Source organism: Mustela erminea, chromosome 16 (genome assembly GCF_009829155.1).
Source record: "Mustela erminea isolate mMusErm1 chromosome 16, mMusErm1.Pri, whole genome shotgun sequence".
In the NCBI taxonomy this organism is placed as follows: Eukaryota; Metazoa; Chordata; class Mammalia; order Carnivora; family Mustelidae; genus Mustela; species Mustela erminea.
This window is the reverse complement of record NC_045629.1, coordinates 64622403-64650124: the sequence shown is the minus strand read 5'-3', so window position 1 is coordinate 64650124 and position 27722 is coordinate 64622403. Positions and strand designations below refer to the sequence as shown.

Sequence of the window (27722 nt, the reverse complement as noted above, 5' to 3'; positions counted from 1 at the left end):
TTTAACTTCTTTGAGTTTGGCAGATATGAGGATTGAGCCCTAGATCATGCCTTCAGGTTTATGAGGACAGTAATCTGTCATCAGCCCCTGCTGTGCCTTTTATCGGGCTCCAGTTGCACAAATTCCCCGGACTTTTACTTTTTGACAACTGGAGGACTTTTCTCATCTCTAACCACGAGGACTCAACTCCATTCTTTTCTTTTGCGACAACACAATATGCTATTTTTTTTCTGCCCCTGGGAAAAGAAGAAAGCATAGAGCTTGCTTCCTAAAAAGAAAAGGCTGTAGAAGTTTTATCATAATACTTGCCTCTCTCCCTTTCAAGGAGAAAGGCACAGGGAGCAGGTAGGATGGGGAAGGGGGTGCTTCTTTAGGTCCATGTCTGCCACCCTCCAAAACTGCATATAGCAGAAACACAATTGTGCAAAATTAGAACAGTGGCATGATACAGTAGTGAAACACACAGCCTCCAGAACGAGCATGCACATTTTTAAAGTACTCAGAAGAATTTCTGGCAAGTCGTAACCACTCCGTAATGTTAGATTCATATAGATAGGTTACATCTTTTGAACACTTCCATTTCTTTTGAGATCTACCTCTCCGCTCAGATGGGGGTTTTCATTTCCTTATTTAATTCTCAAAAACAAAACAAAACAAAAAACCCAAACACCATATTAAGGTATAAGAGTCCAAAAGAAAACTTTGGAATAGTCTCCCCATCTCCCGTATTCAGAACCAGAAATTTATTTTAAAGACAGAATGTTTTGATATGCAGATATCGGCATAAACTCTTTCCTTAATGTTCTTGAAGTTTGACCTGCAAGGGATTACTTTGACAGGACTGTAGACATATAATTATATGCCCTGATGTCAAGGGACAATGTAAAGTATTTTCAAGCACAAAGCTGCCCATCCCTGATTTTTAGTCTCTATTTTTACTTGAGAATCTAACCCTATCGAAGTGCTGAGTCCCTTTGTTAAATTCAGCTGTGCATAAGATGTGACTTCCCTAGTAAACTAAGTTCCTACATCTCATGCCTGGAGGATTGTAACAAATTGTGACACGTTTCCTTTCTTAGCTCTGCCTACACAGCCGGTGGTCGGGGGGTGGTTGCAAGGGTCACTCTTTTCCAGAACTGGTTGAAGAAGGAAAGTGTGGAGTCAGCAATAGGTCTTTGGTAATAATCATTTCCACAAATGTACTGAACACTGTGCAAAATGCCTTGGCTACATTTTTTTTTAAAGGTTTATTTATTTTAGAGAGGGAGAGAGAGGAGAGGGAGAGAGAGAATCCCCACCAGACTCCCCGCCAAGCATAGAGTCCAACCCCAGGGCCCTGAGATCATGACCTGAGCCAAAATCAAGAGTCCAGTGCATACCCAACTGAGTCATCCAGGTGCCTCAGACCTTGGCTACTTTTTTTCATTGATTCTACCCAGTGTAGCTCATCCTGTAGACTCAGGAACCAGCTCTGCTGACTCTGCCCATTTTTTTCACACCCACAAAAAATTGAAAATTCAGTGAGGACTTTCTAGTATGAGAACAGTGCTTTGTCAAGTCCACTGATCCATGAGGCCAGTGGCACCTGAATTCCTTAGAATTATATGCTGATTACTCAATTGATTAGTTATACCAACTCTACTTCTAACACCTGCCTTTTTATGACACACACAGACACTCAGATGGGATTGATTCCTACCTCTTACTTCTTCTTAACAACAATGGCCAAATTTACTTTCATGCAAAGCCTAGCTTCTACTGTTTTCTAGTCTAGCATGAATTAAAGTCACCTGGAGAACCTGTTACACCATAGATTGTTGGGCCTTACCCCTCTGGCTTCTGAGTCAGTAAGTCTGGTTGGGACCCATGAATTTCAACTTTTAACCAGCTCCCAGGTGAAGTTCATGCTATGGGTTCAGGACTCAGACTCTAGGAACACCTGCTCTAGTTTACAAAAGACGTTACAGGATTCTGGTCTTTTGTGGGTTGAGTTGTGTCTCCAAAATAAATGTGTAGAATTCCTAACCTTAGATATTGATGAATGTGATGTTATCTGGAAATTTCAAACTAAAGTGAAGTAATACTGGGTTGGGGGAGCCCTAAATCTAATGACTGGTACCCTTAGAGAAAAGAGAGATTTAAAATTAGAGACATCTCATGAGGAACAAGACCATGTGATGACGAAGGCCAAGATCGGGGTGATGTAGCCACACACCAAGGATCCCTGAAGGCTGCCAGCAACCACTAGAAACCAGAAAGAAGTAAGAGAGGATTCTTCCCTAGGGACTTCAGGGGAAATATGGCCTTGCCAACACTATCAGACTTCCAGCCTCCAGGAAGTGAAGGATAAATTTGTTGTTTTAAGCCACCCAGCTGGTTGGACCTTGCTATGGCAACCATAGGAGACTACCACCTAGCCATTGTGGAGATGAGTAATTAACCCAATTTTTCATCCTTCCCTGCACACATCCTTGCCCTGGCTTCTCCATGGCCATAGTGTATTTCCTCATGCCTTGACTATTTGATTGGCCACGTGACTTACCGTGACAAATGACAAAAGGGAAGAAGGAAACACGCCCCAGCTCTGAGCCAAGCCTTAAGAGTCTTGCAGACTGGGGTGCCTGGGTGGCTCAGTGGCTTAAGCAGCTGATTCTTGACCTTGACTCAGGTCGTGATTTCAGGGTGATGAGACGGAGACCCTCATCGGGTTCCCTGCTCAGCAGGCAATCTGTTTCCTATTCTCTCTCTCCTTCTCTCTCTGCTTCTCCCCACCAACCCTCCTGTCCAAGCATGTTTTCTGTCTAAAATAAAAATAAGTCAAGAATAAAGTCTCACATGCTTCCTTTTGCCCTCTATTCCTCTGCTGTCACTACAAAAATAGCTGTCCCTCATGGAGCCACTGCCCCCACACTCTACGGTAGAGCTACCCCAACCTATCCACGAATCCAAAGCATGAAGTACAGCTGCCCCAGCCTCTTCCCCTTAAGGCGGATCCACCAACCCAAGCTAAGCCTGAAGCAACAGAAACCTTCCTATCCCACCACCCACGCCCGCCTAAAAAAATGCCTTGTCATGGACCCGGGTTCTAGACATTGTTCTGCCATGGTGTGACCGGAGCATGCTATTTCTCTGCCCCAGCTGTGAAATGAGAAGGCTTGGATGAATGTGTCTGTAAGTCATTTTTTTGGGTTGACTCCAGATGTAGAAATATCAACTTCTTACAGCGTGAAACATTACAATAAAAACAAAATATAAACTTGAAGTTTCATTGGGGAGAATGTAGACCTAATCATGACTGGGTGGTATATTCATGTGCTCTTTCAATCAGTCATCATTTGTAAACCACATGATACACGTATTATGTAATTATTACCTGGCAAGCAGTACTCATGGCCCGGACCTCAAAGGTGAGCAAAACCAGAGTCCACCCCTGCCCTCATGGAGCCAGTGGAAGCACTCACATTATTTCCATGAAACCCGGTCTGAGTCTCCCAGCAAGGGAGCAGAGGGAGTGGAGAGGACACCCACATTTAAGGGGTTTGTTGCAAGAAGCCATGATGAGCCTCAGTGACAGGTTAAGGGAACATGTAATAGAGGAGAATGCCAAATATCTCTTCTCACCCAGGCATTTTGATCTCTATCCCCTTAATGAGATTGCTCAATAGAAGCTTCAGATTAGAATCTCTTGAAGTACTTGAAAAACTTGAAAAAAGGAAAAAAGTGCTAGGGGTGGGAGTCCTACCTCCTGGGATTCTGATTTACTTTATGAGCATTAAAGTCATTATCTTGGGCACCTGGGTCGCTCAGTGGGTTAAAACCTCTGCCTTCGGCTCGGGTCATGATCTCAGGGTCCTGGGATCGAGTCCTGCATCGGGCTCTCTGCTCAGCAGGGAGCCTGCTTCCCCCCTCTTTCTCTCTGCCTGCCTCTCTACCTACTTGTGATCTCTCTGTCAAATAAATTGAAAAAAAAATCTTTAAAATCATTATCTTTTAAGCGTCCCTACCCCCCAAAATAGGTCTGCTGTGAATAGGATACATCCTGTATTAGTTTCTATTGTTGCATAACAAATTAAACAAATTAACAAACAGAAAATAAGCAAATTTAGCAGCTTAAAGAAATATTGATTTACTAGCTCACAGTTCTGTAGCTCAGCTGAATGTGTGGGCTCACCTGTGTTCTCCGTTCAGGTTTTACAAGAACAAAATCAAGGTGTCAGGGGGGTTGAATGCTTATCTGAAGCCTCTGGGGAAGAACCCATTTCCAGCCTCGTTCAAGTTGTTAGCAGAATCCAGTTCCTTATAACTACAGGACTGAGGCCCCCTTTCCTTTGCTGGCTGACTGCCAGGAGCCACCTGTATCCCTACTCACATGCCTCTCTCTCTTTTTTTTTTTTTTAAAGATTTTTTATTTATTTATTTGACAGAGAGAAATCACAAGTAGTCGGAGAGCACATGCCTCTCTCTTTAAAGGAGTAACCTGTGTGTTGAGTCTTCCTCGTGCCTAGAATCTCTTTGAATTCCTCTTTTGCCCTCCCCTTTTGCTCCCAGTAGAAAATTCTTTCTTGATTGATTACATTGGGTTCACCCGGATAATCTTCCATTTTTAAGATTTTAATATAATACAATCACAGGAAGAAAGACTCATTACATTCCCTGGTTCAGGGGATTTGGGTATGGAATCCTGAGGGTGATTTTTAGAAATTTGGTCTACCATATGTGATCGAGGTAAGTGCCAGGCACTTAGGAGGTCCTCCTAAGGAGGAATGGAGTCAACTGTCACTTTACTGTGGCAAAGAAAGAGAAAGTATAGATGATCAAAGAGTAGCTGATAAATGGGTCATTTATCATACTTAATTGAATCTAAGCATACATTACTTTTTAAAAATTTTTATGGAAGTATTTCTTACACACACACACACACACACTCTCTCTCTCTCTCTTCCACAAATCAGATATAGATGGCCCAATACCTTTTCACAAACAGTATACATCTGTGAAAACACCATGCAGCTCAAGAATCACAACATCCCAGATGCCCTCATGGGGTTTCTTTCCAGCTACTAACCATTCCCTGTGCTTATATTCCTCTTTCATACACTTAGGGGAACCCCTATCTTGACTTCTAATGGCATAGAGTTATCTGTCCTGGTTTCTGAAATATGAATAAATAAATAAATAAATGAACAATAGGTAGATAGAGTCACGCAATATATATTTTTGCCTGGCTTTTTTTGTTCAACATTCTGCCTGTGTGTTGTGGTAGGCAGGCTCTAAGATAACCCCCCATGATCTCACCTCGTAACACTCATGGCCTCCCTTTGAGTAGCTTGCCACTAACTAATAGAACATGAAAACATCGAGGGGATGGTGCTTCTAAGATTAGGTAACAAGCGGTTGTGACTTCCGTCTTGTAGCAAACTCTATTCAGCCTTCATAGCTTGTGTGCTTTGATGAAGCAGGCTGCCCTACTGGAGAAGCTCTTGTGGAAAAGTAGTGAGGCTGGTCTCTGGCCAACAGCCAGCAAAAAACTGAGGCCCTCCGTCCAACAGCCTGAGAGGAAGTGAATTCTGCCAACTAGCACATGAACTTGAAAGCTTACCTTTCCCAAGTTGAACCTTCATATGATGTTGGCCCACCAACACCTTCACTGAAGCCTGTAAAAGACCATGAAGCAGAAAGCCCAGCTCAGCTGTGCCCAAATCTCTGTCCCACAGAAGTAGAGATCAGAAATGGGTGTTAATTTTTGCCTCAATTTTGAGGTGATGTGTTACCATCAACAGATACCTAATGGATCTGGTTTATTTGTGTTGTTGTATATAGTTGTAATTCATTCATTCTCACTCCTTTATAGTAGGATTTGGTAAAACTTTTTTCTGTAATGGTCAGACAAGAGATATTTTAGGTGTTTCTGGCCAAAAAGCAAAACTGAAGTTATCGTGTAGCTGCTTCTATATAATTTTCACATGTCACAAGGTGTTCTTTTCCCTCCCAACCATTCAAACATGTAAAAACCATACTTAGCTCATGAACAAGACACAGAGAGGCAGTATACCATATTGGGTCCATAGGCTATAGTTAACCCGTCCAGTATGGGGTGGTTTATTTAAACCATAATTCATTAATCTATTGTTGATGAACATGTGGGCTGTTTCCAGTTTGTAGCCATGACAAATAATGTAGCCACGAACATTCCTGTATAGGTCTTTTGGAAACGTGTATACATCTGCCTGCTACCTACACTCACAAGGGAACTGCTATGTCACGGAATAAGCATTATTTAGCTTAATATGCCAAATGGCTTTCCAAAGTGGTTGTATCGATTTGTCCACCACCAGCAGGACTCACAAGTCCTTGCTGCTCCACAGTCTTGCCAAGAGTTGGTATTTTCTGTCTTTTCCTTTTGGCGATTCTAATGAGAACTGTTTCATCCTATCCCCAGGTGATCATCCAGAATTGAAAGCCCCCAACTTAACTTCTCCTTATCCTTTATTAGGTTAAGCCATATGATACTGCTCTATTTCCACATTTAAAAAAAAATTCAATATTGGCTATTTCTTATGGCTAAACTAATATTTCCTTCACATCTCATTTACATTTATACTAAAAATGAAATTCAAACTAGAATGCACATCAACTGGGAAGGATCTGAAAGATGTGAACTGAAATAAAGTTTTTAAATTAAAAATGGATTTCAGTGTCTTTTCCATTTTAGTATCACCCAGATCCTTAAAAGCTTGAAGACAGACCAATGCTTTTCATTTTCATTGCACATGAAAATCACCTGTGGGTTTTTAAAATTTAAGTGTCCCTAGCCAAACATTCAGAATCCAGATTCTGTGAGATTAAGATGAGGATAAGAATATGTGTTTGTAAAAAGTTAGTGGACTGAGAAGGTCAAGAATCATCCCTTTGCTGGTCCCTTGGCTTTCTTTTACAAATGTTTTATCTAGGGAAAGACTTCTATGAGAGGGGATAGAAAGCACCTGGATTTCAGTTCCTTCCAGATGGTTATGAATTAGATTGGAAAAATTATTTTATCCATGGCAAATACCCATTGTGTCTCACTGAGCAGGTCTCAGGCTACTGTGCCAAGGATGGAAGTTTGGGTTTGATTTGCACACAGCTCTATGGACACACAGTTAAAATATCACCGATGGCATTTAGTAGTTACACACAGGTATTTTTAAAAGCACCCAGACACAGCCATATTACCCCATCATAGTAGGATGAGGCACATACTTAGTGACCAGAAAAACAGTGGTGCACACACACACTCAAAATTATTTTTTTAAAAAAATTTATGACCGGGACAAAATCTAAGTGGTTGTCTTTATGGGAAGAATCAAATCTTTGTACTTCCTTATTTTCCAGAGTAGTTCTTATAAATATATACATTTTGGGGTCGGGGATATATATAGATATTGATATAGATACACACACACATACATGCAAGGAGGTAGAAGAACTGGGTGCAAACTGGAAGTGGCGCCATTCGAATTTCCAAGCTCGAGGCCTTTAAAAGACTTACTACAGCCCTGAGTCAGATTTTTCGTCTAAGATCATCCCCTTAGCTCTATCAGCCATAACGCCAATTGCATTTCCGCGTGCAAGAAAAAAAAGTTTGGGAACTTCCATTTTTATCAGTGTTTACCAGCTCTGGAATTCTATTGCCTTCCACGTGATTCTTTCCCCTGTCTGCCTACAGCAACCCCAATGCCTGGAGTTAGGACACAGGGTCAGAAGTTGAAAGAACACGCGCCTTCTTAGGCGCTGTTAATGATTAGGCCCTATCACAGACCGCCAATGGGCTTCCAGGCCAAAGGAGCTGAAAGCCTCCTAGTTGGGAAGCAAGACAGCTTTCCATCATCAGACAGACATCCTCAGGTGGGATCCGGTTCCTAGGTTTGGTTCCTAACAACCCCTTGAGGATGATGCCCGTTCGGGATTCTTAAGCCATCGCCCACCCATTTTAGGTGTTTATCCACCTGCACCACCTGGCGGGTCAGAGGACCGCTCTATCACCTGGCGGCATTCTCTGGAACTCCGAGAATCCCAAGGCGCCGAGGGAACAACTTTCTATCGCACCTTGTGCAGCGGCTCTCTGGAGGGAACCACAGCCAGCGGGTGGCTCTGCTCTCCTCACTAAATGGTTAGCCAAACAGCCGGCGAATAAGGCCAGAAGATCCCACCACAGACGCCGCCGCCTCCAGCCCCCCGCACAAGCCCTACCTGGTGCTTACCCGCTTGCAACTGCCAGCGAAGAGCTCAATCTCGGGTCTCTATTCAGCGCCGAACGGAGCCCAGCGCAGGGCAGCTTGGGAAATGTAGTCCCGGCCACGTCCCGGGGTCGCCGGCTTCGCCCACGCGGCCCCCCGAGGAGGGATTATTCTACCTGAGCCGGCTGCAGCCAGAGGTGCAGTCCGAGTGTGGAGAAGGGGCCGTCCCCCGAGGAGGATTCGGGGTGCTCTCCCGGGTCGGAGGGAGGGGGGAACTACACTTCCCAGTCCGCCCTGCGCGGAGCCGGAGCCGGCAGCCTCGCTTTGCGTGACCGCGGCAGGTTGGTCCTAGAGCAGATGAGCGCAGAATATTTAGGCGAGAGCGCGAGGAGGGGGGAGCGCGGGGCAGGAGGAGTATCTCGGCCGAGAAAATTATGCATGCGTTAGGGAAGCTCTGAGAGAATGGCTGTGGAAGGTAAGGGACGCTTGGGCATTTTAAGCTCCCTCTTAACCCGCGCACCCCGATACACACATCCCTGATGAATCCCGGGGAACGTGGGGAGGAGAGGAAAGAGGGTGGTGGCGAGCGGGCCCTTTCTTCCTACACCTCTTGGCACTCACCTGAGCCACGGAAGGCCAGTAGGCGCTTTCTTCAGTTGCTTTGGAAAGACATGTAGGTGCGCAGGACTTTGGGTTTGGAGGCGAAGAGCACCCCTAATGCGACACGGTGTACTGGAAATGGGGGGAAAGCCGAAGAGACCGGCATGAGGTCTCAGCCCCGAGGTGCCCCTTTCGCTGTCCCCGTTCACTGGAGGCGGCTGGGTGGCCACGGGGCTGGGGATACTCCTTTTGCCCCCCACACGTGGTAGAGGACCCCAGCCAGGTGCGTCATCGGGAAGCATGGTCTTCGATTGGGTCCAGGACCCCTGTCGTGCGCGCCCGGCAGCGGAGGCAGCAGATGTACTCAGAGGGTGGAGGTGACCCTACACCTGCCTCTGTTTATAGGACCATCCCAGGGTTAGCAAAGTTTACAGAAAAGAAATGGAATCCGCCAGGAATTAAAAAGAACAACCAGTCCCTTCCATGTGGGTGAATCCTTTTCTTCCAAGACCACCTTCTTCTCTTCTAATATAATTTTAGCCTCTGGCTTTGCAGTTTTGGCTCTATAATACTGTCTCCTCTGAACCTCCTGGGGGAAAGCAGGGGCAGGAGGTTTGTGAGGGATCCCAAGTTTTCCTTTCAGATTCTTGTTCCCTTGTAACAGAGACTTTTTTTGTGGAGGGTAGTTCATGGGGGTGGGGGCGGAATATGCGGGCCAGATGTGTTTGCGGTGTCAAATTAGAGGTCAAACTGCGCCTGAATAATAAAATGCAATAATCCTGGGACTGTAGGAGAACCTACAGTTCCCCCCAGAGTTATGGCTCCTGAGTGTGGCTCAGGTAAGAGGGGAACTGGGGCAGGAAAAAGAGGGCATGCCTGCCAGCGCATCTGGCTCCTTGCCAAGGGGAAATGAGCCTGTTCCTTGTAGGCTAGAGGCAAGAGGGAACCACAAGGCTTGCTTTCCTCTCTCCTCCCTGCCCCAAGAGAGAGCAACTGAACTACTCCGATTCCTGCTCTCATTATAATTACTTAACCATCTGAAGTAGTAACAACCCAGTATTTCTGTTCAGTACCTTAACTCAAACTGTTGCCTTTGGGCTGAGGTTCAGAGCGCCCTAGATGGTTACTTTTAGTTATATTTACGTCTATGGTTTTTAAAATGTGTGTGTAACAGACATGGCTTTGAAAAAAAAAATAGACAAAGATGTTTCTAAGTTTTCGCTACTGTGAAAATGTAATATTAAGGTGAGAATCTGGCTTTCTGCATCGTTACAGTTGATGGTAAGTGAAACAAGACTTCAGATGAGTGGAAAAAAGATAAAAAAAGATAAAGTTCATCCTGAGCTTCAGGCCAAAGTTAGGTTGACCTGCGGTACCCCTTCTGCCCACCCTTAAGATGACCTTGATTATCCTCTCTTCTCTGCACTTTTCTGTGTTCCCAAGTGAGGGACACTCCCACTGGTTGCCAGTCCGCGGTGTATTTGAAAACCATTTCCTGTTCAGTGTAAGAAGTATAAAATTAGTCATATTTCTTGTCTGATGGGTTATTATACCAGCAAAGGCAGACCTTGTGAGAAAACAAGAGCTTTGGAATGAAGTACACGTAGACTGCAGAGGCTTTTTTTTTTTCCCCCCCTAGAGACTTTTTGGTTCAAGTGCTTGTCTCTGATAAACAGGAGAACCTGAGTTTGGATCACGATGAGGTCTCAACTGCAGGACTGAAGGAAGTTGTTTAAACTTCGGCTGCAGGGAGGATTCTCTAGCTCTGTTTTTGCAAAGGCAGTTTGCTTAGCCTAGATTGGGCACTTCTTGGCTACTCACCTGGTCTTTCAAAAGGCTCAGGAAAACTTCCCAACCCTGTCTCAACCCTTTGTTCCCTCTGCCTTCCCAGCTCTCTGCCCTAGCCTGTGGGAGGTACCTTCTGCACTAAATGACCTTAGAACGGGTTCTTACACCTATTTTAACATTTCCATACTTAATCTCTCACTAGACTATAAGAGGTGTAAGCCCTTTGGGATTGGGACCTTATACTTTTTGACTTTATATTCCCAGGCCCTAGCACAGTACCTGACCCATAGTATGTTCTCAGTAAATGCTTACGGAATGTATGGGAAATATTTCAAGGCCACTTTTGTAACTGACTCCGTAGGTGTGCATGGGGCTTTCTTAGGAGCCCATGTGCTGTAAAATAAGGGACTTCGGAGAGATTTGAAGGTAGGGGAGGTTTTTTAAAGGAAGCACCCCTCCAGTTTTTTTGTCCTCATGCTCGAAGAATCTTTTAGAGCAGGAGTTCTCCTCTGCAGAGTAACAGTCCTCCACGTGTGGGATTGGGATATTTTGGGGCTGCTGTTGGTATTTTTTTTTTTTGTCCATGGGCCAGGGATGCTGTATGTCCCTCCATGCATGGCCATCCCATACAAAGTTCATAACCCAAAACCAAGTTAACCAGCAGTGTCCCTAAGTTCGTTAAGAAACACTGATTCAGAGAAGGAATTTGGCTGGAGGAACTGGAATTGGAAATTGGGTACATGTTAAACTAACATCTGAACTTTAGTTTCTGCATCTGGGGAAAAAGGACGCACTACTGATAACTTCCCAGGGATGTTGGGAAGATTTAATGAAGGAGGGGGCTTCTGGGGGAATGCTCCGAACATAGATCCTCAGTAAATGTTTTTGTACTCCCATCCTTCTTAACAAAACAAACAAACAAAAAAAAAAAAAAAAGAAAAAGAAAAGAAACAAAAACCTTTACTATTTGGCATGTTTTGTATTCTGAATTTCCACTTATTCATACAAGCCTAATTAGCAAAATAGAAGGGTTTTTTTTTTATCATGTGTAACCTGTTTAAACTTGACCTTCTGTTAAGTGTAAAGTGGTAAAAGTGTTAAGAACAAATAGCTCTTTCATTTTGCTAAACCCGTAGCCTTGAGTTTAAGATGACAAAGAGGTGCCCTTTGTTTTATGGCTACCCTGGGTTATAGTTTCTTCTCTGAAATTAATTACAGTATCTTGTTTCTATTTCCTAGCGCGGTGGTGAGCCATGCCTCCCCTTTACCGGCAGCTGGGCAGCTTAGAGCTTAGGTCCTGCTCTCCAGCCCTAGAGCCCCTGGTCCCCATTCAGGTTGGGATTATGTTTATATCCATTGTCTTTTAAAAAAAAAAAAAAAAACCATTGTATTTTAGTAAATCACCCCAAATAGCTGGGATAATTAGGGCCACTGGAGAGGAGGTAGCATGCAGAAACCACCGAGTAATCCGTTCTCCATGGACAGCTTGTGTAGATGATTGTGTCCATAGGTGATGTTTAACAGAAATGGATTGCATTGTTACACAAGGAGAGGAAAAAAGTGGACTCATCAGGGACCGTGTTGTGTTCATCTCTGTATTCGGGGACTGGTGCTTGGCAGTGATTGTTTCCTGAGTGGAGTATAGATGCCCTGAAGCAAGAGAACCGTATTCCTACTCCTTGTTCACACTTCCTTCTCTTCTTGCTTCATCTTCAGAGCTGCCTCAGCAGAGTGGGGTGGACAAACATTGGTGCGTCCTGTTTCTACTCCAGATCTAATAGACTAGTCTCTCTCGTGTGGGATAAAAATGATTTCCAAGTTTGAGCACTCCGTCTCCCCAAGGATTTCAAATGGAAGGCAGTGTGCTGTAGATGACAGATCTGCGTTAAGGAATCTGAACTTTCCATCCTAATTGAACACATGGGCTATCAGATGGCCTTGAAGTCACTTAAGGCTCAGGTTTTAGAGGTTTTCCTCCTGTAAAAGAGAAAAATCAAAACAAAACCCTGCCTATCACCAAGATATTGGTGGAGAGGGCAAACGAGCTAGTCACACATAGGAAAGAGAAGAAGTTGTCAGTAAAGGCTCTCCACCCCACTTGAATTCAGAAATGAGTCACAGAGACTCATGATGGAATAGGAAAGTGACCTCTCTTTTTTTTTTTTTTTTTTAAGATTTTGTTTATTTGTCAGAGAGAGAGCATATGTGGGCAGAGCGGCAGGGAGAGGGAGAAGCAGACGCCTTGCTGAGCAGGGAGCCTGATGTGGGGCTCCATCCCAGAACCCTGGGATCATGACCTGAGCCAAAGGCAGCCACTTAACCAACTGAGCCACCCAAGCGCTCCAAAAGTGCCTTCTTTATTTCAAGACTCCATGGGTTTTTGTTTTTGTTTGTTGTGTGGCTTTGGATTGGATGAGAAAAGCAGACTGGCTAATATAGTTCCCAAGCAGAGCCCCTGCCCCTCCTGGGAGTTGCTGCCCCTGTAGCAGCCTGGGGACGTGGGACCAAGGGCTCCTCCAGCAGGCAGGTGGGTCGCAAAGCTGGAGCTGCGGGCGCTTTGTTCCTTTCCCTAGACCTGCATGTCAGTACTTGTCTCCTCTTCTGAACCTAATTACCCATGAAGGAGTGGAGAGAGACTGGAAGTCTCCACATGGTTTTCCCTCCTGTGAAGCCTGGCGCAAGGAGGGCTCCAAGCTAGCCCACTGGCATTTTTCGAACTACGACTCCTTCTTGAGAACATTGTGTGTGATCCTCTCTGCAACTTGGTGGTCTGGTGCTGTGTGCAGGTAGGCACTGTGCCTTGGGCTGGGCCCGTGGTGGACCCTTCATGAAGCTTGTTGGGTAGATGAGAAGAGATTGAATGGGTAGAGGATGGATGCTTCTGATTCCCCCAGTAGCCCCTTGGAGCCCGGAGCGAGCTCCCACCTGTGTTCCCCTGCGGAGTAGGAGCCGAAGAAGCAGTGGGCCTCTAGACCCGTTTCCCTGACGGGCCCTTACCTGTGCATCATGATGTTATCGTTGAACTAGCTGCCGCCCCATTCTCTTTCACTTCACTTTTCACCAATGGGTCTTTTTTCTTATTTCTTTATTTACCACCGCCCCCCTCCCCCAACTTAATTTTGTCCTCTGGGACATGAGATTGGACTTTCCTGTACCAACAACTTCTATGAGTCACGTTGTTTTAAGACCTGAGCATGGTGACCAGAAGCCCATCATCGAAAATTCCTGGCCAGTGCTAGAGCAGGGCCTCAAGCGCTGCCTGCAGCTTTCCGGGGCCGTGGTTCCTGCCACTCCCCTCGCTTCCTGGGGACCTCTCATCCCGTCCAAGGAGGGCCTCAGTTTAGTCCTGCTCTCGCATTGCCTGGCCCAGTCCTATCTTCTGTCTTGCTGTCTGTACTCTTAAGCCAGAAGAAACAAGGGCTGGTGTTCCCAGGGGGAGACTGCGTAGCCCTTTGCTGCTGTAACTGTGTTCTGTTATGCTGAGTCATGGTACATGCTGTGCTGGCCTGCACGGGAGGGGCAGCCCAGGGTGGGAAGCCGGTGCTTGACCTCCAGGAAAGGTGCCATGTTGTGCATTTAACTAGGAGAAGGGTGGGCAATTGCAGACTCTCTTGCTGGCATTCATATAGGTTTTGTATTTCTGTTCAGAGGCAATAGAACACAGTCTGGGTGCAGGGAACTCTACTAGATTTGGGGGAGGGGGAAGTCTAATCAGGAAGGGAGCTCAGCGCTTTCTGTACCTCCCCGTCATCCCTTTGCTGAAGGCGACCAAGAGCAGGTTAGGTGGAATGATAGAAGTGCTAAGTAGAAGCACAAGCAACCTTACGTGGGAGGTCTGAGAACAAATGGAGCATTTAGTTCTGAGCTGGATGGGAGATGGGTTAGCCTAACCAAGGGAGGAGCGTTCGCGTGAGCTTTGGACCAGGATATTGATGGGTGGGGAGTGGCAGAAAGGGCATGAAACTGTGGTGCATGTAGAGTACGTTCTACCTAATGGATTTTTTTCCCCCCAAAGCCCCAGTATTGTGGTTCTTTAGCCCTTTATGGGCAGGAAAGTGAATGAGGATGCTACTAAGTCATTTCTGGTACATTCCTTCTCCTGTGGGCTCTATTATCTGCTTGGCCAAACCTCAGCACTCCCCACAGCCCAGCTGGATTTTGCATGTGGTCCTTCCAAAGGCACAGGAGCAAGCAAGGGAAGCTGCTCTCTTGTAAATCAAGCTGATTTCTCCCCAATTTTCCGAAGTGGAATGTAGCAGCACTCCAAGCTCTGAGCTGGCTCATGAGAGCAAACTTGGCTATATTTAGTCTGGTTTTTCTAAAGTGTGGGTGCAAGAAGCTGCTGGCACAGCTTGCCTCCCCGAGTGAAGAGTACGAAGGGGTGGCAGCTGTTGGGTGACAGGGGCGGCCGCCTGCCTGCCTTCAGACTTTTTCCAAGGGTGCTGAGGCTGGGAGGAGCCAGCTGCCAAGTTCAGCATTTTGCTCCTCGTCTGCCCTTGCTGCTGTGTTTGGTGGTTTTCTGCCCAGGAAACTCCCAGGTCTGCAGTGACTTGATGGATGTTTGTGACCATGGGGTGGGAAGCCTCCGCTATGGTTTACATGAAGAGCTGGGGCCGGGCTCAGGCTGGCTGGTGTCTCCCCATGAGGGCTGGGGCTGTCTTTAAATGGACAAGCTCTGCAGCGAGACTGGGTGTGAACCCCAGCTCTGCCGAGGACCTGGGTAATTCACTGAGCAGCTCTGAAACCTTTTCACTTATTACGAAATGGCAATATTAATAGTAATGACCTCCTAGGTACATGGCATTACATTGGAGGGCCGGTTCTGGTGATTGTTCTGTAAACACTTAGAAATTGTTAGACAACATGAAGGCAATGTTGTCTCCTCCCTGCCTTACTTAAAAAGGATCTGAGTCGTTTTCATGGTCTCCTAGTGTAGTGTCTGGTGTTGTAGTAGATGCTCCATGATGGAAGGTAGGTTCTCTGAGTTGGTAAGACCAACAAAATGTCATTAGTAAAATACGAGGCATTCTTACTTTTAATGTATTATTTGATGATCTGATTCCCCGCAGTAATGAGACCGAGGAGGGACATAAAAGTTATACCAGGAGTATATTCACTAAAAGTTCATCACTTAAATGGTCCCCCCCCGACCCCCAGAAAAACTTTCTTGCCACTTAACAGCTGCTATTTTATCGGCGGAGCTCTGTAATGGTCTGATAATCCCCAAGCCATACGATAAGTAAATTGATTTCAAAGCAGAATTTCAGATCTTGCAAAAGAAAATTTCAGGCACTCCATGAAATTGACATTGGGTCAGAGCTGTATGATTCCATTTGTTTTCCAGAGAAGATCTGGCTGCGTTAGGCCAGATAACCATTAAAGACGATCATAACCTAAGATGATGATTGATAGGCACCAAAGAACAGTATTAGGATCATCTAAGGATTAAGAAGTTTTTGGTGAATATTGATGCCCTAATATATTTTGGGGAGAAAAAGGGGGTCTATATAAATAAGCTCTAAAGGGTCAAATGTAAAATGAAAAATGTTTTGTTCTGATAGAAATCTTATAGAAGTTACATAACAGACAAATGGATTCTTTTTGTCTAAGAATTAACGCACAGTGAAATCATAATTTAAATTTGGTTAAATAGATTTTAAAAACTCTGTTTCTCCTGAGATAAAACATTTGAACTATTTCAGGGTTTTGAAACTAGAGTCCCTATTTCAAATGTTCTCTTTTGTTCTATATTAGTAAGTTAAGAAATTTAAAATTTGAGTTATTTAGGTATCATTTACATACTTTAGAATGCACCTTTTGTAGCTCTTTGCATTTTGACAAATGTAATGTAGTCAGTCTTAACAGCATTACAATCATATTTAATTCCTACACCCCAAAATGTTTCCTTGTGCCTCTTTCTAGTTACCTTTCACCCACAGCCCCTGACAAGCACTGCCAAGTTCAGTACTTGCACTCCTACCTTTTTCAGAATGTCCTATAAATGATACACTATGTTGACATTCGAGTCCGGCTTCTTTTACTCATGCAATGTACGTGAGGTACACCCTTATTGTTGGACGCTTCCACTCAGTTCTTTTCATTACTTAGTAGTAGTCCACTGAATGTACATACCACTGGTTATCCATTCACCAGTTGAAGTACATTTGGGTTGTTTCCAGTTTACATTAAATTTGAAAAACCACTGTAAATAGTTTTGCGTGAACATGTTTCTCTCATGTAAAGAAGTAGGAGTGAGGTTTTTGAGCCTATAGTAAATGTGTTTTAACTTTATAAGGAACTCCCAAACTGTATTTTAGAGTTGGTATGCCTCAGATACAATACTGGGCCAGATTTTCCTCAATTTGGATTTTCTCTGTATTGACAAGTCATTTATAATGAGGATCTCACAAAAATAAAGGTATTACATCAAGGGGTAGAGTTTAGGCATTTGGATAGGGTTAGGAAGAAGTAGCTTTCTGGAGGTGGGCTTTTCGTGCCGCCTTTTATAAGAGTATAGTATGGCTTTGGCAAATATACACCCTTGGTTTCGACCTTAGTCCAGATCTCAAGCATGGATATGGCCTAGAAATGCCACTGGCTTTGCATCCAAAAGCAAACTGTTAACAAATTCTCAGGTTACTTACTATAGAAGGAACTTTTCTTAAACCCTGGATATTGAGTCCTTGTTGTCAAATAAGGAAAGAAACCCAGATGAGGAAAGGCTTACCTTGGAGAAAGGCAAGAGTGTGAGGAGAGGAAAGGGAAGACCATGTTTGGGTCCACAAAGAGGAGCCTGCATGGATGGAGTAGGGCAAAAACTTACCTGTCCCTGCAGGAAGTTGGCCTTATTTGCCAAGGGGAGTCATGAACTCCATTTTGTGAAACCTTAAGTTAGTTGACTGTTTCTAGTGTGATTGAAATTTTGAGAAGGGCAGGGCCAGAGGCTGGTTTTGCAGCTGTGTGCCATTCTGATTTAGAATTGGGTCTTTCATCAACTATCCCTTTATGTAGTGGGAGCAACGCTTGTTTCACTTGCAAAGACTACATTTTATCCGGTCTCAAACAGGGTGTAAGTCCTGACCGCAGAATTGTTTCCAAGCACGAACCATAGTCTTGGAGGTATCCTTTGGATGTTCACACACTAGGATTTCCACTAGGATTTTTCCGCCAGTCCATGTAACTGTGGCATAGAGTACTTGAATCTGGGCTTGCTGCAGAATTCCTGTATGTGTGTGCCTTACACGGGGGTGAAAATGTTGCTAACCTGACTTCAGTAGATGTACATCGCACTTGATTTTTATCTCAAGTTTGTATTGCCCCTTTCATGACCAGTTACTTATAGGTGTAGGAGAGAGCAACCAGTCACCAAAAAGTGGAAGTGGGGTGTCCCAGCTCTTGGCCTTGGTGAGTCAGTAGGTGTGTGTCGGAGTGTCATGGTGCCTGAGCTCTTGCTTTCTCTTTCTCTTTTCTGTTTTCTGAGAACAGTTAGCTTTTTGATGTCAGGATGCTTAATACTTCGGTGTGGATAAACTGGGATTGACCGTTTGTGTTGGAGTTATCGAGGAAGTGTGTGTGGATATAGCATTTATTTCGGTAGCTTGCAATGTTTTTTACATTCACAAATTTTTTTTTTTTTTAAGATTTTATTTATTTGACAGACCGAGATCACAAGTAGGCAGAGAGGCAGGCAGAGAGAGAGGAGGAAGCAGACTCCCCACTGAGCAGAGATCCCGATGCAGGGCTCGATCCCAGGACCCTGGGATCATGACCTGAGCTGAAGGCAGAGGCTTTAACCCACTGAGCCACCCAGGCACCCCAACATTCACAAATATTTATCAATCAATTCCTAATGGTTGAGTTTAACAGTACTTATAATGGCTGGGTAAGACTATGAAAAGCAGGTGTACTGGACCTTGACCTCTTTTTAGGTCTTTCTTTCATGATAACATTTTCCTGGGACACTTCATGACCCCCGCATTCCTAATCCCCTCCCTTGGGTGTGTTGTTGTTGTTTTGGTGAAACAGATGTGGGGCCGCGAATCAAATAGGTGCCCCAAGTCATTCTTACTAAACACATTGGGGAGACACTGAGAGAAGGGCAGGGTTCTTGATTTCCTCTTAGGATCTTAGATTATTAATCCCTTTACAACTCTATGTATAATTTGTGTATGGACATTATGTGTATTTTTCACTGGGAAAAAGACGGGCTTCCACTCTGTTCTCACAGAGGCTAGGGATGAGTAATATAAGCCCTATGAGAACATGCATTTGACTTTTCTGATACATCTTCAGTGCCTACAGCTGCACAACGAAGACACATGGTTATTGAGAAAACAAGATAGCTAATGTTATTTTGTGCCTGCTCTGAGTGAGGTTCTTGGTGTCTGTTCTAAACATCAGTTTTCATAATGCAGGGGGATGGGTGGTTTTCCCATCCAATAGTTGAGGGAATTTAGGTCCAGAGAAGATATGGAATTTCCCCCAGGCCACACAGCTAATTTGTGATAGAACCAGGCTTTGTTGCCACCTTTGCTGGATTTCAGAGTCCTTTTTCACCGTACTATGTTGCTTTCTGGTTCCGTTCTAGTTCAGCAGGTTGGTTCTGTGTGTACTAGCTCTCTCATAGACATATTGCTAATTTAAGAAAAGGAACCATATAGTAAAATAAATCATTGCTTATTTGGGCTCTACAATAGGAAAAGCTCGGGTTTGGGGTTAGAATCAGTAATGTGTTTATCTTGATCCTGCTTTGCACGGTTTTGCTGCTTCTCTCGTAAGGAGCCCTAGGTCTTCAGGTTTTTATTGTTGATATTTCCCATGCTGCCTTCCAGGTTCATGTGCATGCCCAGCACAAACTGATGTAAATCTCTCCTTCATCTGGACAGTAAGTATTCACTGTGCACCTCTGATGAGCTCAGCACCATGAATGGCCCTGGTCAATAAAGGAATCTAAGGCTGTAAACCTTCCCGTCGTGAGACTTACAGTCTAGAGGCTCGAGGCTGTACTGTAGAAGAGGGGTGAATGTGGGCAGGACACGTGGGCAGGGTAGGCTGTGTGGGGGCTCTGCACTCCGAATCGGGGGAGCTGCCCCACCCACGGCTATGGCCCACCCACGGCCCTGGACTCCCCTGGAGAAGTCATCATAGTTTTCAAGAAAAGCATGAATGAACTACTGCAGAAAGCTTGGTCATAACCTGAAGAAATTGAAAACACTAGCTGAGTAATAAGAGCCAAGGAAGAGATGTGAGAAATATTTTGCAGGGGGAAAGGATGCTAGGATTGGGGACCGTTTCCTTACAGGGTGTGGCAGACACGTAATCGCTCCCAACTCTACAGCCCTGCAAAAAAATAAAGCCTAACTCCTTAGCAGCCAGAGCCCTTCCCAGACTGCTAGGGCCTTCCTGCTCCAGACCGATTTCCCTCCCTTTTCCCCTAGGATTCGGTGCTGACCGTCCCTGGAGCTCAGCGATCAGCTGTGTGCTGGCTCGCCCTGCATCTGGAATCTTCCCCCGCCCATCTTTCTTCTTCTCTCACCGCCCGTGCCTTTCCCCCACGGGTTCATGTGGTGTCCTTCGTCCATCCTCTTGTGCACATGTCTACAGCAAGAGGACAGGTGGGCGAGAGATGGAGATCTTCCTGTATGAGAAGAGCGTGTCTGCCGGGCAATTACAGTGTGGAAGGGGTAGGATGAGAAGCTGCAGGAGACAGGAGAAGCAGCCAGTGGTGGTAGGAAACCATGTCAGAGTGGAGCGCCAGCATCACGTGAGCGAGGTGTGCCCTGGGAAGTGTCCAGGGGTTTGGCAGTAGTAAAAGCTATTCTAATGAAATGGGGAAGCAGATCCACATTATAATAATACAAGGATTAAACGGGTGATGAGGACGCTACTCTTGACACAAATCATTGATGTGCAGTGAAGGGAGAGTCCTATCAAGACAGCGATTGAGATTAAAGGAATTTTAAACATGGCGAGAAGACCTATAAGGAGGAAGATGGAAGCCCTGACCTAGATGGGAAACAAATTCAAAGGAAGGTCTTTCTTTCTTTCTTTCTTTTTTTAAGGTTTTATTTATTTGAGAGAGAGAATGAGAAAGAGAGCACGAGATGGGGAGGGTCAGAGCGAGAAGCAGACTCCCCGTTGAGCAGGGAACCCAATGTGGGACTGGATCGTGGGACTCAATCCTGGGACTCTAGGATCATGACCTGAGCCAAAGGCAATTGCCCAACCAGCTGAGCCACCCAGGCACTCTTTTGTTGTTGTTGTTGTTGAAGCTAGAAATATTTGAGAGTTTGTAGATAATGTGTTTGAACTGACCCCATGGAGAGAGATAATTTGCAGCTACAAAAAAGGGAAAACTAGGAGAGCAGGGAGCATCAAGAGTTTAGATGTATTACCTCCTGGGGAAGGTACTTTTTTCTGGAAGGGATGGGTGGTGCCTGGTGCACATGAGCATTATAACTAAAATATTGAACGATCAAGAAATACTAATGTTTATTCTATGTGCTAGGCACTGTCCTGTTTATCCTATATTAACTCATTCCCCTTCACATCAGTCCTATGTGGTAGGTACCAGTATCCTCTCTATTTGCAAATAGTGAAAGAGGCACAGAGAGAGGTTAAGCAACTTGCCCGTGGTCGCTCAGCTGGTCAGTGGTAGAGTTGGAATTTGATAAAAACAGAAGATGTCTGTCCATTTTCCTAGTTAGAAAATTTTAGGGAATACTAGATTAAGACATTATCATCCTTAGAATTCTCTTTAAGAATGAGGTTATTAAAGAGTGACCTTTAAGAACCTATAGGTCAGGGGTGCCTGGGTGGCTCAGTGGGTTAAGCCTCTGCCTTTGGCTCAGGTCATGATCTCAGGGTCCTGGGATCAAGCCCCACATCAGGCTCTCTGCTCAGCATGGAGCCTGCTTCCTCCTCTCTCTCTGCCTGCCTCTCTGCCTACTTGTGATCTCGTTCTGTCAAATAAATAAATAAAATCTTTAAAAAAAATAAAAACAAAAAAAAGAACCTATGGGTCATTGCCATCTTTTTGTGAAATCATTTATTTTGTAATAACTCCAGGTCAGACAGGTATGGAAGAGGACTTGGAATTCACAAATGTCGGAGGAGGGTATAATTTTCAGAACAGGAGTCATCTTCTGGAAAGGTTCGGCCTTGGCAGGTGCTTGCCTGTGGAACAGGGGTTGGGTGCACAGGCCAGCCAGGAGGTGCCCTGAGGGTACACTGATCCTACAGCCTAGGTTTGGGCTTTCAGGAAAATAGTACCCATAATGTCAGGAAAAGTAAAAGTACTGAAAATAAACTTGGCCAGTTTCACAATTTTGCAAGATGAGGACATGCCCCCTATTTCCTTCTATCTCCTACCCCCTTCCTGCTTTTAATGCTTTAAGATTTAGGTTTCCAGGGTGCTGATGCCATTGTCCCTGATTCTAATGGTAAGGGAGAGTGATTTTCTGGCTGATGGTTGCTTCTATTGCTTGCTAAGTACCTTTGCACAACCCCATGAAACTCTTGCTTCCCTCTGACCTGCTTCGCCTGGCCAGAGTTTCTTAATTGAAACTCAATAGCTGGTAGCTTTTGGCACCCGCGTGTTTGCTGGGGCTCACTCCAAGGCCATCATCATTGAAATCATACCGCCTTGGCTTTACACAGCATCCTGTGCTTTCCAAAGTACAGTTTCGCATCTGAACCGCAGCTGATCCACTGACAGCTGGAACAGACGCTGTTGTTCCCATTTCATAAATAAGGATGTGAACGTTCCCTCCCCCAAGGTCACAGAAGGTATTAGCGGCAAAACTTAGATTTAGAACTTGGTGTCTTGAGTCTTTTATGGCTTCTATTACTGCTTCCGTGATTGAAGGGATGGCACAGTGCCTACTTTGAAGGGGTTTGCAAGTGGGATGTTCTACAGAGGATCAAGAATTTTTCTGAAATTAGAGATGACAGCAGCCAGAGTGAGGCCAGAGGTCCTAGAGTTCTCTGGAGGCACCCAGTCCTTAAGTAGTGAGAAGTTAAAGCTCCTTTTTTCCTCTTCCATTATTTTGTTGATTTGCCATAGCTGCATCTTCTAATGAGCTATATTAAAGTGGCATTTAAACATTCTTTTTCTGGGTATGAAAATTCTTCATAGTCACGATAGACAAAGAAGGGAAGAAACTAGGGATCACGATAGCTGCATTTATTAGGCACTCCATGATATTAACAACCGGGGCTGCTTTTCAACCAGCATTCCCTGGTATGGCTCTATTGGTTTTAGATAGCGAATGACTGCTGACGATTTGTGGTCCAAACCATACTGGTTGTTTGTTTTGAATATCCTACTGTTCACAATCCAATGAGTTGTTTCTTAATATTCGGTCCATTTCCTACATGAAACAGTTGAGGCCCGGAGAGCTTAAATAATTTCCTCAAGGTCACCAGCTGGTAAATGGTAGAGGAAGAATTCAAACCCAAGTTCAATGACTTCAGTGCCCACTCTGTTGCCACTAAAAAAGCCCAGAGACCACCCCAGGGAAAGTTCATATTTCCTTCTGGGCTTTCTATTAAGTCAGTCATGATAGCTGGTGTAATTTGTCATTCCAGCAAACCTCAATGGGTGTTTAGTTGGTAAAATATGAAGGTGTTTTTGTTTTGTTTGTTCATTATGCTTACACAGTAACCAAAATCTCATTCTCCATAGATACGGCATTTAATAAGGCCCATGACAGAAGCTCTTGTGAGAGCAACAGACACCTGAGTTTCAGAAGGGTATCCTCTCATTCTGTCACTGTGACTTGATGGTCATTGTCAAGATCAGAGCCGTAGAAAAAGCCGACCTTTTGAAAGAAAAGGTGTGTCTGTTGGATGGCATGAGAGATCTGTGCAAGATGAGAACAGGATCCAGGTTAGTTGTAGAACTTACACCTGTTACACATTTCTTAAGCTAGGTTCCTCTACCTTTATTACAGATTATTGATGATTCATGTGAACTACTTTTATTTGATTATTGCCATGACTTCTATTCTGATTTTTCAATATACTCTAACAAGGTTTTCTACCTACTTTTTTTTTAGTTTTATTTTGGCTTCCTGGTCTATTTAGTCATTCCATACTGTGTCCTTGAGCTTTTTCTTATTGGTAGGTGCAGTCTTCAGCCACTTTTATTAGTGTTAATAAAACTAATTTTATTCTTAATAAAATTATTTCTCATTTATTTTTACATTCAGAAACACTGCAGTTCTTATATTTAGGCAATATTTATTTTTGACCTCATAGTGTTAATATTTTTAAAGTAAGGTTTCATTTTTCAGGTGACAAAATGTACACAAATACTTTATATATAAACAGATAAATATCCTTTACCATTTAGTAAATGCTTGCTGTATACCGAGGATTGTTAGTTCTAAACATTCTGTGTAATGCATGCTGTACTATATTTATTCCCATTTTGCATATGAGGTAATAGGCTGTGGCTAATAAATTTCCTGAGGCTACTTAGTAAAAAGTTGAGAGTGGAACTTGTGTATATATAGAGAGCTGAAATCATCATAATAATGGCCAAATGTACTGAGTCATACCATATATGCCAGGGAATATGACAAGTACTTTATAAACTGAAAATTTTGGGTTTTTTGTATGAACATAATTTAAAAATCACTGTCTTTTAAAAAATTGCTTTATAATATTGCTATTACTGTTGGCTTAGCGTCCTATAAACTCACCACTAATTTGAACCAGAAGTTTCTCTGTTAAATCTCCTTCCAGTACGTGCACGCATCAGGTATTCTGTCAGTTTCCGAAGCAATTTCCCCCCCAAAATCTGACTCGTTTCAAATAAGTCTCTATTTGAGACTCTATTCAAATAGGTCTCTATTCTACTTGATTCAGAGTTGTTTGGACCGCCTTTCACCTCCGTCATTCAGATGCATTTTTTGATGTCTGTGTTAGATTCCTGTTTGTCTTCATCCTATCTTGGGTCTTCATCCTATCTTGTTCTCCCCTGGTTTGATGGAACACCTCCTCCAGTTACCTCCTGAGAACAGGTACATAGGAAGCATGCTTTTGAGAATTTGCATATGCGAAAATATTCTATCCTTGTACTCCATTGATAGCTTGATTCAATTTGAAAAAGTTAAACTGTTTTCCCTTACAATTTTGAGGTTTCTAGTAGCTTCTCGTTTCCAGTCTTGGTTTTGAGAAATCTGAAGCCTTACGGATTCTTGGTCACTTGTATGAAATAATACATTTTTCTTCTTGAAGTTATTTAATCGTTTTCCCTAATGTTGAGAAATTTCACGAGACTATACCTTGTTGTGAGCCTACTGTTTCCTTATAATATTGTGTATTTAGTGGTCTTTCAAAATGGAAATTCCTGTCATTCTTTGAATTATTTCATTTCCTTTTATCCAATTCTGTTCTTTATTTCTCTACCTGCTGTCTTTAAGAGGATAAAGTTATTGGACTAGTTCTTGGTTTGTTTCCTATTTCTCATCCGTTCTTTTTGTTTGTACTTTTTTATTTTTATCTTTCAAGCATCTAATATTTTTAGTTTTTCTAAGATCTTTTTTCCTGAAATTTTTATAGCTTTAAAATGATATAATATCTTTCCATATGTCATTGAGAATATTAATGCTAATAACATATTTGTTCAATGGAAATTTACTTTGCTCTCCATGTTTCTTTCCACATTGCCTCCCCGCCCCCAGCCCATTCATTCTGATCTGTGTTCTCGTTAGCTATTCAGGTGTTTTTACGTAGTAGGTTCTCTGCTCATACTTGAGGTTTTTTTTGAAAGTTCTCAATGGATAGACCTGTCAATCCTGGTCTTCATTATAAGACATATTGGCTGGATTTTTAAGACCAAGGAGGGGATTGTCTTTTCTCAATGTTTAGTTCTTTTTTTTTTTTTATTGGACTAGTTAATCACTCAGAAGACCCAATATTCAAACTCCAAAGTCTGATTCTAGAGTCTGTGTCCTTATTCACTTAATTTCTTAATTTCCAAATAAGGTTCAGTGTCTTTCTGTAGTTAATTGTTTCTAAAAAAGTTAGCAATCTAAATGTAGACTTTATAAGCATTATGATTTTTTTTTTTTAAGATTTTGCTTATTTGAGAGAGTGCACAAGGTGGGGGCGAGGGACAGAGGGCAAGGGAGAAGCAGACTCCCTGCTGAGCAGGGAGCCTGACATCATGCTCCCTCCTAGGATCCTGAGATCATGACCTGATCCTGGGCCAAAGGCAGACCCTTTTTTTTTTTTTTTTCCCCCAAAGGCAGACACTTAACCAACTGAGCCACCCAGGTGCCCCTAGGCATTATCCTTTCTGAAGAGAATTTAACCAGAAATCTCCCCTCACTACAAAAATCATGGTACATGGTATGCGCTCAGAAAACTGTGTAATGAATTGATATTTTGCTCAGAGCATTAGAACTTCAGAACAACATGTAATAAGATGTAGAAAAGCCCAAGTTCCCTAACTCCCACCCTAGTGCTGTAATGCGTGTGCATACACTCAGATGTGACCTAGGTGCTCATGCAAACCCAGATAAATGGAACCTCAAGAGAGGGGTCCTGTTCATGGGACTTCTTGCGGCATGCGTGCTTTATATTTGGGATCAGGAGTTGGTATTGAGGTGGCACCTGTAAAGGGCAAGAGGAGAGGACAGGACTGACTGGGCTTTTAGTAACTTGGCAAATACCTGTGCATTCAGATTATGGCATTTCAGATGTTCATTTAAGCATGCATTCTGCTGATGGCTTCTAGAGACTCTCCCATCTGCTTTCTGTTGACTGGGTCTTTTTGAACTTAGAATGGAGAGCTTGTCCCCAAGGGCCACCTGAGCGTCCTCTTTGCATCCCAACTAGCTTTTTCTTCTCTCTTCCCTTCTGTGTCTACCCACTGGTCCCTCATCATTGGAGTAAGAATGGAACTGAGGGCTTGATAATGATGCGCTAGCCTTTTTAGAAGAACCAGCTGTCGAACCAATAGGACTTGGCTACTTGTCCTCCATTTTGAATCTGGGCTCCCATTCTCAGGGACAGTAGAGTCCAGGTTCCATCAAGGAAACAAGCAGAGTGAGACCACAGCACTAAGAATTCTCTTCTGATGAGAATGTGGGGCAAACTGTCTAAAGATAATTGTGCAGAAAAAACTTGAACTTATGATACTCAGTTGCCCAACCATGTTGGATTTGTCAGGAGATGAGGGGAAAAAAGGAGCTGTACTGGAAAATTGGATAATAGTGAAGATTACCAGGTATGGTGTCTGGAAATATTTAAGGAAGAATCATTCACTAGGCATGAAGAGAAAAATAATTTATGCAGTTAAAAAGCTGCATCACTTATTTAGATCTGAAAGCACAGTTTGATGTAAACCTCAAGGTTTTTAAATTTTTACATAATTTAATATATTCTGTTAAAAGTCCTAGAGCAAGATACTATTAGAAATTCAAGAAATCTTAAAAAAAATAAAAGCAACATAGCAACATTTCCCTACCTTTTAAATCAACCTTTTAAAATAATAGTGATTTACATGCTTATTAAATATATTCTTTGGAAAGTAAATAGAAAAAAAAAATCCATAGACCTTCAAAAGACAGGAATTGCTAGTATTTGACATTTTTTTCCAGCTCTTTTCTCTTTGTATGGTTTTTAGTTTTCCTGAGCAGTCATAACGCATTTTGCTTGCCTCTTAGTAGGAGTTTTGGGTATTCAATTGGAGTTGACTGTGGTTATGTTCTGATAATGCATGTATGGGATTTATTCTTTTTTTTTGTCAGGAGGCTGAATAAGCAGTTCTTCAGTTCTTGGCTTGAATAAGTTCTCTGTGCTTTTAACATAAAACATTGTTCAGATTAGAAAGTGAATAATCCTTAGAGCAAAGGAGTATGATGTATGTTTTACAACCACTTAAAAAAATGTCAAATCTAAAAAAAATCAAAAGCACAAAAATGGCTTGGGGGAAATATGTATAACAAAGATAAGACGAAGGCTCCTGAGGGAGACTGTCCTAGGACCACAGAGAGTCATCATAGATGTCTAGTAATATTTATTAAATATACAATAATTACATGCAACACAGTGGTCTCAAGAAAAAGAGAAATCTTTAGAGCCATAGAAGAGAGAACTATCGTG

General features: G+C 43.4%; 1 protein-coding gene and 1 long non-coding RNA gene across 9 annotated transcripts in view; one reads left to right on the top strand and one right to left on the bottom strand.

The window, feature by feature from the left end:
• Window positions 1-8302, bottom strand: part of LOC116574922 — a 122676-nt gene extending 114374 nt beyond the window's left edge. For all 3 annotated transcript variants that reach the window (XR_004279548.1, XR_004279547.1, XR_004279549.1), the window contains exons 1-2: window positions 8241-8302; window positions 5600-5654 (exon numbers count right to left, since the gene is read on the bottom strand). This is a non-coding gene — a long non-coding RNA (uncharacterized LOC116574922). The remainder of the gene's footprint in view (window positions 1-5599; window positions 5655-8240) is intronic.
• Window positions 8303-8538: 236 nt separating this feature from the next.
• SAMD12 (sterile alpha motif domain containing 12) overlaps window positions 8539-27722 on the top strand; it is a 394456-nt gene continuing 375272 nt past the window's right edge. For 4 of the 6 annotated variants that reach the window (XR_004279492.1, XM_032315619.1, XM_032315620.1 and 1 more), the window contains exon 1: window positions 8540-8691. Coding sequence is in view for 5 of the 6 variants with exons in the window: in XM_032315619.1 (XP_032171510.1) it covers window positions 8679-8691 (13 nt within the window). In the remaining variant the exon portion in view is untranslated. Of the gene's footprint in view, window positions 8692-27722 lie in introns of all 6 variants that reach the window. The other 2 variants (XM_032315618.1, XM_032315622.1) reach the window with 2 other exon arrangements.